Here is a 12,959-nt window from a genome sequence, read left to right on the forward strand (position 1 = left end):
CGTCTACAGATCTCTCCCTGCTCACTTTGACCCTGGAGTAGGTGGAGGTTCTGTTCTGCCACTTTGGCTGTCTGCACCACCGGTTGCACAATTTCCTTCTTGCAAATGACCCAGGAAGCAAGAAGCCATTGATGATGATGACATCTTCCCCTGGAGCCTATATGCAGCTCCATCCACCCCAGACCTGCCTGCTTATCCAAAATCTTACCTAAGACTTTAAAATATTTAATTTTTAAAAAGTTCATACTTGTAGTCAGGTGTAGTAGCACACACTTTTAATCCTATCACCCAGAAGGCAGAGGTAGGTGGATCTCTGTGAGATTGAGGCCAGCCTGGTCTACATATGGGGCTCCAGGCCAGCTGGGGCTACAGTGAGACCCTGCCTTAAAAAGAAAACAAACACTTGTATACAATGCGCTGTGATCATCATATTCACACCCCATAACTTTCTCTTTTCCCCTTACTCCAGTGAACCTCCTTGTCCCTAACTAGTCTTCCCTACCTCATCCCCCTTCCCTCCCTCCTTCCCCTACCTCATCCCCCTTCCCTCCCTCCTTCCCCTACCTCATCCCCCCTTCCCTCCCTCCTTCCCCTACCTCATCCCCCTTCCCTCCCTCCTTCCTTCCTTTCTATTCTTTCTCTCTTTTCTGTGTGTGCAGGTCACAGCTGCTGTGTGTTCATGAGTACAATAGTTGTTTCATGTCCAGACGACAGCATTTCACAGTGCTCCTTCGCCTCCTCCAGCTCCATGGCATGTGCCCATGTACACACACACACACACACACACACACACACACACACACACTAACAAATGTAATTAAAATTTTAAAATAGATTAATGGAATAGCATGGAAAATTCTGAAATCAGTCCATTAATATATAGTAAGTTGAGCCCCCCTCTCTCTCCCTCCTTCCTTCCTTTCTTCCCTCTCTTCCTCCCCCTCATCCTTTGTCCCTTCTTTCCTTCCTTCTTCTATTGAGACAGGGACATATTATGTCACTATACCATGGTCACACACTCCTGGGTTCAAGCAATCCTCCTGCCCCAACCTCCAAAGCAGGTGGAGCCTCAAACTGTCTACCATGACTCCCAGTCCAGGAAATGGCATTTAAAAGAATTTTTTTAGCTTATGTGTTTGAGTGTTTTGCCTGCATGTATGTAAGTGCACCACATGCATGCACAGCCTGAGGAGGCAAGAAATGGGTGTTGTATCCCCTGGAACTGGAGTTGCAGATGATTGTGAGTCCCTTGTGGGTGCTGGGAACTGAATCTGGGTCCTCTGCAAGAGCAGCCACTGTTTTAAACCTCTGAGCCATCTCTCCAGCACCCCCAGCATCATTTCTTGAAAGGACTGTCCATTCCCATTGAATCACCTTGGCATTACTATTTACTGGGGCTGGAGAGATGGCTCAGTGGTTAAGAGCACTGGCTGCTCTTTCAGAGAACCTGGGTTTGGTTTCCAGTACCCGCGTAGTGGCTAATGCCTGCCAGTAACTCTAGTTCCAGGGGAACTGAAACTTTCTTCTGGCCTCCGAGAGCACTGCACAAATGGGTGTACTTACAGACATGCAGGCAAAAGACTCATAAGTGGACATTTCATGACAACTCTCACCTGATACCTATGCAAGATTAACTTGAAGGAGGCAGTAGATCTAGACACAAAGGGGAAAACTAATAAAACAAAACCAAAAAATACTGTAGAAGAAAACAAAGGCATACACCCCTATCACCTTGATTTAGGCAGTAATTTCTTAGGTAGGATACAAAAGCTTCAGTCACAAAAGATAAACAGTTGTGGGCTGGCGAGATGGTTCAGCAGATAAAGGGGCTTGCTACCAAGCAAGAGTTCAATACCCAGAACTCACATGGTGGAAGTAGAGAAAAGAATCCTGCAAGTTGTCCTCTGACCTCTACATGCACTATGGCATGCATGTGCACACTAACACACACACACACACACACACACAAACACACACAAGGCCACACAAAGTAAAACTGTGATTCAAAAAACTCATGACTTATTGGTTTCACACAGATTCAAAACTTTTGCTTTAAAAAAAGATGTTAAGGGCTGGAGAGATGGCTCAGCGGTTAAGAGCACTGGCTGCTCTTCAAAAGGACCTGAGTTCAGTTCCCAGCACCCACATGGCAGCTAACAATCATCCGTAGTTCCAGTCCCAGGGGATCCGACAGCTTCTTCTATCCTCCATGGGCATTGCACGACACGGGTGCACTTACCTACATGCAGGCAATACACTCATACACATACAATAAAGATAATAAAATGTTAAAATGCTAATGTTATAATAATGTCATATAGGAAGGGATTTCATCGTGACATTCCCAATACAGGCATATAATGCGCTTTGGTCATTTTCTCCTCTGTTATCTTTCCGGTTTCCCCACCCTCCTTCGCCCTCTTCCCTGTCCACATCTTTCATGGTGAATGTGAAAATCTCCCCGCAGGTTCACGTGTTTGACTGGAAGCTTTGGGACCAGAAACTGCCTGGCAGAAGTGGACATCTAGAGGCAGGCCTCGAGGGTTATACCTGTGTGATGGTTAACTTTAATTATCAAGTTGCCGTAATGCAGAATCTGGGAAGGGAGTCTCAGTGAGGAATTCTCTACCTTAGATCAGCCTGTGGGCATGTCTGTCGGGGATTGTCTTGACTGGGTTAGTTTATTTTTTAAACTTTTTATTGAATTTTTGTGTATTTCATACATAAAATCATCTTTATACTCCCTTCCCCTCCCCCGTGGCACCTCCCATAGCCCCCCCCCACACACACACACTGGAGTTCATAATTCTGTCATTTGTGTTAAGGCCTATTACCAACATTAATATTTTTAAAAGAAGAATGGACAAACAATTCGACAAGAAGCAGGTCAAAATCCAGGCATGGACATGGGAAAGTAGGTAAGAAACCCCGACCCAGGGATTTGAGAATATAACTTTGATTCTATCATCTATCTATCTATGTACATGAAATTGAGCAGGAACTAGTGGAGAACGCAGATGGAGGAGGGGATCTAAATGCAATCAAAATTAATTGTATAAAATTTGCAAAAATTCAATAAGAAGAATGTAAATATATGTGTGTGTGTGTGTGTGAGAAAGAGAGAGAGAAACACAGTCTGTAGATGAATGTATCATTTGCATATTATTGATTACCAGCAATCTGTCCCAGAGAGGCTCCTCAGTAATGTATGTTCTTAAGAAAATAAAGCTGGGGCTGGAGCGATGGCTTGGGAGCAGTTACTGCTCTTGGGAAGGACTTGAATTAGGCTCTCAGCACCTGTAACTCCTGATCCAGTTGGTCTGATATCCTTTTCTGGCCTCCACAGGAACTGCATTCATGTGCATACCCCCCCACACACACATATACGTCAAGTGAAAATAAAAATAAACCTTAAAAACAAATGAAATGCAAGCTAAAACCTCACTGATAAAAGTAATAGAATTATGACCACAAAGCTGGTCTGTGTGTAGGCACTAGTTTATGGTCCAGGTTACACACCACAGCAGTAGGAAAATAGAGATTTACATTTTTATAATCGTTATCAAAGCCAAGCATGGTGGTGCACTCCTTTAGTCCCAGCACTCAGGAGGCAGAGGCAGGCAGAGTTCTGTGAGATTGAGGGTAGCCTGGTCTATATAGCAAGTTCCAGGCCAGCTGTGGCTACAGGGAGACCCTGTCTCAAAAACAAAACAAAACAAAACAAAACAAAAAATAATTATCAAAATAGCAACCAGTCAGGTGAGCATTTGTGCCCAGACCTATCCTCTGTCCCCAGTAAAGAGGCAGGAAGAGGCAGCCATCTTCCCTCCTCTAAGTGGCTCTCAAAGAGTGGTTGTCAAGGAGGCAAAGAAAATGCATGAGGATCATTCTGGTCCAGTTTGATCAAGGATTCATCGTTCCCCTGGGGCACTGTGGGTAGAAAAGAACAGATTTGAATTAAGAAGAAGAATATACATACTTTAGGCCCAAGCCTAAAGATCCCAGTCCCTACCTCCCATCCCTCATCTGGGGGTATTTGAAGATACATTGCTTCTGGGGTAGGGGGGAGGTACATTGAGATAGGGTCTCATGTATCACAGGTTAGCCTGAGACTATGTAGCTGAGGATGACTTTGCACTTCTGATCTCCTTGGCCTTCAGTCAGCACTGAATGTGAAAGGACATTGTATCAATTTAGAGTTGTTAGATGTTCCTACAGTGAACTAGATCAAGGAAAGATGATAAGAAAAATTCATTTGTACTTATATGAAGAATCCCTAAGATGACTCTGGGTGGGCCTGGTATTTAGATAAGTTGTTATTGGTTTGGTGTACACCAGGGTAACTAGAGGTAACAAGGCTCTATTGAACAACTGAAATTTGCTGCAAAAGTGGGTCCTGAATCAGTAGGTTTGACAGCTGATTTGTGGTAATCGTTTCACTATCAATGAAGTTATTCATTTAGCACATAATTACTCCGTTATTTTCCAAGGTTGATTGAAAAACAACTGATAAAAATTTAAATATGTTAAGACCTAACATTATGCATAGCAAATATATTCAATTTGCATTTGTCAAGTATACCTCAGTCCATCTAGGATGGGGAAGACCTTCATAACTACACAACAGCCCATGAAAAATAAGTGCTCAGCTATTTCACCTGGGTCTGCTTGGAGACACTCTCCGACTATACCAGGCTTCAACCAGGAAGATCCCCACCATCAGCACGACTACAGCAGCCATTCCCAACCGAATGAGGTTTCCCATGGTGTAGCCTTCAGACTTGGTACATGGGGGATCTGAGAGAGAAAATGACCATTAGCCATAAAGGGAGTCCCTCCTTTGTGTGTGGATGGACCAAATCTGACTCCTTTTTGCCTACTCCCATGCTGACCAGTGGGCGGTTGTCCATTCTTTAAAGATTTAACCCCTCAGGGACTGAAGAGACAGTTCAGCAGTTAAGAGTAGAGGACTCAGGTTTGGTTCCCAGTACCCACATGATGGCTAACAACCGTCCATAACTCCAGTTCCAGGGGAATCCAATGCTCTCTTCTGACCTCCTTGACAACATGGGTGCACTTATACACATGCAGGCAATGCACTCAAACACATAAAATCAAACAATAAATAAGAAATATTTAACTCCTCAACACAAAATGTAGTCTTTTGTGAGAGTTGAAACGCATGTTGCTTTCCTCTTTGTAGCCATTCTCCCTTAGATCTTTTCCTTTAATTCTTTAGTTTGATCTCACTTCCACCCTCCCCTTTTCCTTTTACCCCATCAGTCTCGATACATCAGGAGTTAGTCTTAGGAGCAACACACAGACCAAAGGACATCCACACAGCACTGAAATTAGCGGTAGATTAGCATGCCCACTGTTTGTGGGCAGGCCACAGAATACCATGTGAGCAGTGAGCTTAGGAGAATTTGAGCCAAGCAAACTGAGTCTGGAATACTGTATATCTCTGCTTCATTCAAATGGAGTTGTTGCTTGATAAGGGGCTGGGGAGATAGCTCTGTATATAAAATGCTTGCCGTGCATGTGTGAAGAGCTAAGTTCAGATCCCTGAACCCATGTGAGCTGAACACAGTAATATGCATCTGTTATCCATGTGCACTGACGGTGAGGTGGAGGAAAGAAAATCCCCAGAAACTCACGAGGCAGCTAGCCTTGCTTACACAACAGCGAACAGCAAGAGGCCCTGCCTCAAAGTGGAAGGTAAGAAAATACACCCGAGGTTGTCCTCTGACTTGTACATACATCATGGTGTCTCCATGCCCACACACACATGAGAACATATGTACACACATCAAAAAAAGAAGAGGAAGGGAAGAAGTAGGAGAAAAAAATGGAAGGAGATGGAGAAGAGGAGGAGGAGGAGGTGGAGGAGGAGGAAGATGAGGAAATTAAAATACGAGAATTGCAAGGCTAAATAAAGCATATCTGTTAACTACAACCTCTCCATATACACATTCACAAAATGACACTAAACCTTACCTGTCACAGAGATCTCAAGGGGGTCACTGGGGCCTGAGGCAAAGAAGGGAATCCTTTCTAGGTAGTACACACAGCTGTATCTTCCAGAGTCTCTGGCAGTCACATTCTGAAGAGAGAAGTCTAACTGGAGTCCTGCCGCTTTCCTGGTCTGCACAGGCCATGCACTTCCCACCTTCAGCAGAGCGAACATCACCGATCCTGACACATTGGTTATATTCTGGCACCGCAGAGTCACCTTCCCTCCCGTGGTCACTGTACTCCAGAGGTGGGCTTGGAGGGAGGGTTTAGGTAAGTATCCTGTGAGAGAAAGACTCTGAGGTCCAGGGGAGAAACATGGGGTCTCATGCTTACTCTTGTTCTCCTGGCGAGGGTCCTCACAATCCCCATCCCTCCAGCCTTTTACTGTGACTCCAGGTCAGAGATATTTTCCTCCCATGTATCCTGGGTAGAGTCACATACAGCCACTGACCCCTCCCCCCAACTGCTGTGGAGATGACACCCCTTTCTCTCTTCCTCTCTTATGGTGTCTCCCTCAACCCCTATCTGAAGATCACCATATGCCATTCCGAGGCAGCCCCTCTTCACCTGTGACCAGTAAGAGAAGGCCATCACTGGCTGGTGACACTCTGGCTAAGCGATGTTTTCTGTAATATTCACAGGTGTAGAATCCTGCATCACGCTGCTGTAACTCAGTGATGTGAAAGTCAGCTGTCTTCTCTCCCAAATCATCTGGCTTGCTGGATTTCAAAACAACACCTTCCTTTTTGAGAATAAAGTATAAACAAGGGGTAGGACTTATACATTGCAGGGTCACGCTGCTCCTGAGAGCAACCACTGAGCTGGGCCAGGCGCTGAGGCTGGGCTTGAGGCGTGGTCCTGGAAGGAAGTAGAGTTCAGAGCTGCATCTGACATACCCAACTCTCCCAGACAGCACCCACCCCCCATTTTTTTCCAACATGGAACTTTTGGCATTTACTTATGAAAGTCTTTTATTGATGCATGGTGCATGATATTTTTTCGCATTGTAAATCCCTGCTGCAGACTTCGCTACGTGAGAGTTATACGATGTGTTAGAGAAACAAGATCGGTCTTGAAGTACTAAAGAGGACTTTTCAATCACTCAGTTGTTTACCAGTGAACACTGATTTAACACCTCGACTGCACCAGATACCATATCAGCCAACAGTACAGCCTCAGAGAAACAGAGCCTACCTGACGGCATCCACCACAGCAGTAAATTGACTTGGCCCTCCACTACTATTTCTATGCCTCACTGTGGACACTAGACCATGAGAGGCAAATAGCTGTGGTCAGTGGACCTCGCAGCAGTTCAACAGACGCCTGCAGACACGGTCTGAAAGTCTTCTAGACTAGAGGTGAGAATATCTTAAAGAGCCAGGTAATAAATGTTTTAGGCCTTGCTGTCCATATAAGCTCCATGTTCGTTGTGAGCTCTGTTACGGTTGCAAAAGGGCAGCTATGCCAATCAGTAGATCCACACTGGGCCAGGCGTGTCAATAAAATTTTATGTACAGAAACTGAAATCCAAATTTCACATAATTTTCTCGTTTCACAAACTATTATTATTATTTCAAGTTTTTCAAGCATTTTCAAATGTAAAAACTTTTCCTAAACTCAAAGGTTGTACAGCATAGCCATCAGATAGGACTAGCTACAGGTAGTAACTGGCCAGTCCCAATTTTAGACTGGCTGCTGATGCCTACATGATAGGAAGGATGAATTTATCAGGGTAAAAAAGCCAAGTGCGTGCATCTTTTAAAAGGAGAGAGGGCTGATGAGATGGTTCAGTTAGTAAAGTGTTTGTCTATTCCCAGAATCCACATAAAAGAGCAGGATTTGTTGATGCTCATAATCCCAGTGCTGCGGAGGTGGAGAAAGATGGATTCTTGGATTCCTGGAGCTCGCTTGTCAACCAGGCTAGCCTAATTGGTGAGTTCCAGGTCCTAATGAAAGACCCTGGCTAAAAAAAAAAAAAGTGGCCTGGTGTGCTTTAATCCCAGCACTCTGGAGGAGCAGAGGCAGGTGGATCTCTGTGAGTTCAAGGCCAGACCCTGCCTCAAAAAGACCACAAAAAGGGGCTGGAGAGATGGTTCAGCGGTTAAGAACACTGGTTGTTCTTGCAGAAGACCCAGGTTCAAATCCCAGCACCCATATGGCAGCTGACAACTGTCTGTAACTCCAGTCCCAGGGGATCAGGGGATCCAACAGCCTCTTCTGACCGCTGTGGGCGTTGCACAACACGGGTGCACTTACCTACATGCAGGCAATACATGCATGCACATAAAATTAAATAAATAAATTTTTTTTTGGTCTTTTTGAGACAGGGTCTCCCTGCAGCCCCAGCTGTCCTGGAACTCACTATGTAGACCAGGCTGGCCTTGAGCTCACAGAGATCTGCCTGCCTTTGCCTCCCGAGAGTACTGGGATTAAAGGTGTGCGCTACCACGCCCAGCAAATAAATTTTTTTTTTAAAAAACTCCAAAGTGGACAGCTCCTGAGAAACAACACCTATGATTGTTGACCTCTGTGTTCCATGTGCATGCATGCACATACAATTGCACTGCACCCACAAGAACAGACTCACAAACCCACACATATATACACAATATAAAAGGGGAAAGGGGAGCTGGAGAGTCGGCTCAGAGGTCAAGAGCACTGGCTGCTCTTGCAGAGGACCTGGTTTTAGTGCCCAGCACCCACATAATTGCCAACAATCAGTTCCAGTGAATCCAGCGCCATCTTCTGTCCTCCACAGGCATTGCACTTACAGGTGCACTTACACACAGACAAAACGGTCATACACACAAAATAAAACTTAAATATTGGGGGGGGGCAAAAGCAGGATATCTGGATGCAGGATTGGATCAAGGAGAGTCTGACTGAAGATTCACTTACCATTGTCAAGTCTGTCTATTTGCCCAACACACAACCCTGTGAAAGAATCACACATGAGACACAAGTTCCTGCTTAGAGTCACCTTGGCACCCTCCCTGGTCCTGAGGAGCATTCCAGAGGCTATTTCAGAGTTCCCACTCAGGAGCCACATGCCCCCCTTCCCTGGGCTACAGATTCACATGTTCAGTCTCATTTCTGAGACTCACTGCTCTCTTTCCAATGCTCCCATCTTAGCCCCACAAACTCCCACAAATCCTTCCCCTCTCACCCCATCCCCAAGTTTCATGCTGTCACCATCTATTAGAGCATGGGTCATTATATCTCCCCCAGGAAGGAGGCACCAGCCATGTAGGAGGCAGAGGACAGCATGTAGGAGAGCTCCCCAGCAATGTGGAAACAGAGCATAACATGTGACTCTAGCCTACTTCTAAGGGTATCAAGACCCCTTGGAGGGAGACTGGGGAGTTCGGGTCCCAGCACCCATGTTAAAAAAAAAAATCAGGCCAGGCGTGGTGGCACACGCCTTTAGTCCCAGCACTTGGGAGGCAGAGGCAGGCAGATCTCTGTGAGTTCAAGGCCGGCCTGGTCTACAAAGCGAGTTCCAGGCCAGCTGGGGCTACAGGGAGACCCTGTCTCAAAAAAGACCAAAAGAAAAAAAAATCAATGCAATGACTTGGGCTTAGACCCAGTGCTGGAGGGGCACAAACACTGCACACTCACTGGTCAGCTAGCTTAGCCTAATTGATGAGCCTCAGGTGAAAGACTTCAAAAAATAAGGAGGTGGGGGCTGGAGAGATGGCTCAGCAGTTAAGAGCACTGTTTTTTCTTACAGAGGACCCAGGCTCAGTTCCCAGCACCCACATGGCAGCTAACAACCACCTGTAACTCAAGTTCTAGGGCATCCAATGCCCTCTTCTGGCCTCTCTGGGTATTTCAGGACATGGGTACACTTATACACATGCAGGAAAAACACTCATACATTAAAATTAAAATAATTTTTTAATTTATTCATTTATTTTTTATCTTTTTTGAAACAGGGTCTCCCTGTAGCCCCAGCTGGCCTGGAACTCACTATGTAGACCAGGATGGCCTCAAACTTACAAAGATTCGCCTGCCTCTGCCTCCCAAGTGCTGGAATTAAAGGTGTGCACCACTATGCCGGGTCTATGATAAATAAAATTTAAAAAACAAGGTGGGGACTAAAGAGATGGCTCGATTAAGAGTACATACTGTTCTTACGAAGGATCCAAGTTCAATTGCCAACATCTATATCGGGTGATTCACAGCTGCCTATAACTCCAACTCCAGGGGATCCAATACCGGCTTCAACCTCTGCTGGCACTGCACTCACATGCACAACCCGCCCCCACACACACATGCGCATATGTACATTAAAAAGAAATAGTCTTCCAGGCCTCTGGGAACTTGCTCATATGAACTTACAGCAATGGTGATAGCATGCCCAAGACCCATGCTGATTCAATTAGACAAAAACCCAGCATAGAACTGGGGAAATGGGCAGCAGGCCCCAACCTTAACTGAAGAAATATTTGCAATTGATTACTGTTGGATGAGGGAGAGTTGATCTTCTTTAAGAGAGAGACTCTAGATAGGCTGACTAGACTCCAGTGGATGAACTTGCACTGAGGGACATTCAGGTACAAAACTTGGCTCAATAGGCCTTAACATATATGACAATGCATGAAAATCTGGTGGGAGGTGTGGATGAGGGAGGAGGTCTAAATGTGATTAAGATTTATTGAATGAAATGCATAAAAAATCAATAAAAATAAGGGGCTGGAGAGATGGCTCAGCAGTTAAGAACACTGGCTGCTCTTGCAGAAGACCTGGTTTGATTCCCAGTACCAACATGGTGACTAGCCATGTAACCAGTTCCAAGGGATCTGACACCCTCGTCTGACCTCCTTGGGTATTACACAACATGGGTGTACTTACATATATGCAGGCAATACACATACACATAAAATTAAAATAATAAATAAAATATTTTTTAAAAGTCAATAAAAATACACACACACACACACACACACACACACACACACAAAAGAAAGAAAAACAGAGCCAGGTGTGGTGGCATGCAACTTTAATCCCAGAACTTAGGAAGCAGAGGCAAGCAGATAAATTTCTGTGAGACTGAGACCAGCTAGGTCTACATAGTGAGTTCCAGGCTAGCATGGGCTACAGGGAGACCCTGTCTCAAAAAACCAAAAAGAAGAGAAAAGAAAGAAAAAAACCCAACGTGGACAACATCTGAGGAATGACATCAGAAGTTTATCTCAGAACCCTACACTTACACAGACACACATGCATATAAACACACACACCAAACAAAAAGCTCCTGTGTAGGATTTAGTTATGGCGGCACATGCCCATAATCTCAGCACTTGGAAGACAGAAATAGAAGATGAAGAATTCAAGGCCATCTTCATCCACACAGTGAGTTAGATAGAGGCCAGCCTGGGCTGCGTGGGGAGACCCTGCATGGTGGTTTGAATGAGAAATGTCTCACATGTACTGCATGTATTGTGAACACTTAGTCCCCAGTTGGTGGTGCTGTTTGGGGTCCACTAGAAAACTAGGACTAAGGGTGAGTCTCAGTTGGTGGAGTACTTGCCTAGTATCTATAAAGTCCTGGGTTCAATCCCCAGCACCACATAAACCAGGCATGGTAGCACACACCTTTAATCCCAGCACTGGGAAGGTAGAGGCAGGAGATCAGAAGTTCAAGCTTAGGCCATCCTTGACTATATAGTGAATTAGAGCAGCATCATCAAGCAACCACAGACTGCAACCTATAAAGCCAGGGACCAAGATGTACCTTTCTTTCTTTTAGGTTGATTATCTCAGGCATATAGTCACAGGGTTGATTATCTCAGGCATATAGTCACAGTACTGGGAAGCTGATAAGGACATGATTTTGGGCCTTAGCAGATATTATCAGGGCCTTAGAAAACACTCAGATATTAGCAATATAAAATAAAGTAAGGTGCTCAGGGAGATTTTTAAAGTATGGAGAGAAGACTGGGGAGATGCTCAGTCTTAAGTACCTGCCATGCAAGTGTGAAGACCAGAGATTGGATCCTCAGCACCCACGTAAAAGCTGGACATGGTGGCATTTGTCTGTAACACCTGTGCTAGAAGGGCAGAGATAAGCAGATCTCGAAACTCAGTGGCCTGCCATCCTAGCTGAATTTACGAGAGACCCTGTCCTCCAAAATAAGGTGGAGGGTTGGTAAGATGGATCCTTGTTTCTCATTCTTTGACAACCAGTTCTGTCTTGCCAGAACCTGGAAATGTCCTTGATTCTACCCATAGCTCTGCCATGGACAGAGGCCAGAAATAGCAAGAGCCATGTCGGGGACCCCCTCGTGATCTGGTAGTCTTTCTTTGCCTTCTACATAGCAACCTGTATGAGCACAGCTGCCTGGAAGCTGTGCATGAGGGTATGCCCCAAACTCCAGTCCAGTCCAGGATGAAGAGCACGTGAACACTCAGGGTGGGACAGCTGGACTAACAGCTCACCTCCCCAAGCCAGCTCAGTAAAGCTTTACTAACCAGGCAACCCTCCATGACCACTCTTTTGTTGCAACTCACTCCTGCTGTGCAGGAGCTGCTTCCTTCCTTCCCTTTCAACTCTCCCCTGGGACTGGTGGGATGGCTCAGCAGGTCCTCAGGCTTAATGACCTGAATTCAACACCTGTAAATTATCCTCTGATCTCCACATGTACATCACGAGATGCATGCACACACACACACCCTGATTAAATACACATAGGGGCTGGAGAGATGGCTCAGCAGTTAAAAGCATTGTCTGTTCTTGCAGAGGACCTGGGTTTGGTTCCCAGCACCCACATCATGGCTAACAACTATCCTAAACTCCAATTCCAGGAGCTATGATGCCCTCTTCTGGCCTCCATGGGCATTGCACATACATGGTCCACAACGTACATGTACATAAAACTCTTTTTTAAAAGAAAATATTTTATTTATTATTTTTATTTTATGTGTATGAGTATACTGCCTGC

At 45.3% G+C, this 12,959-nt stretch overlaps 1 protein-coding gene across 1 annotated transcript in view; it reads right to left on the reverse strand.

Annotated features, from left to right (window-relative positions):
- Positions 1-3,679: 3,679 nt before the first annotated feature.
- Positions 3,680-12,959, reverse strand: part of Tarm1 (T cell-interacting, activating receptor on myeloid cells 1) — a 10,519-nt gene continuing 1,239 nt past the window's right edge. The window contains exons 2-6 of the mRNA XM_008827774.3: positions 8,914-8,949; positions 6,583-6,873; positions 5,998-6,294; positions 4,659-4,797; positions 3,680-3,930 (exon numbers count right to left, since the gene is read on the reverse strand). Of these exons, the coding sequence (XP_008825996.2) occupies positions 3,912-3,930; positions 4,659-4,797; positions 5,998-6,294; positions 6,583-6,873; positions 8,914-8,949 (782 nt within the window). The 3' untranslated portion in view covers positions 3,680-3,911. The remainder of the gene's footprint in view (positions 3,931-4,658; positions 4,798-5,997; positions 6,295-6,582; positions 6,874-8,913; positions 8,950-12,959) is intronic.

Source organism: Nannospalax galili, unplaced genomic scaffold, assembly GCF_000622305.1.
Source record: "Nannospalax galili isolate Female #2095 unplaced genomic scaffold, S.galili_v1.0 scaffold632, whole genome shotgun sequence".
Lineage (NCBI taxonomy): Eukaryota > Metazoa > Chordata > Mammalia > Rodentia > Spalacidae > Nannospalax > Nannospalax galili.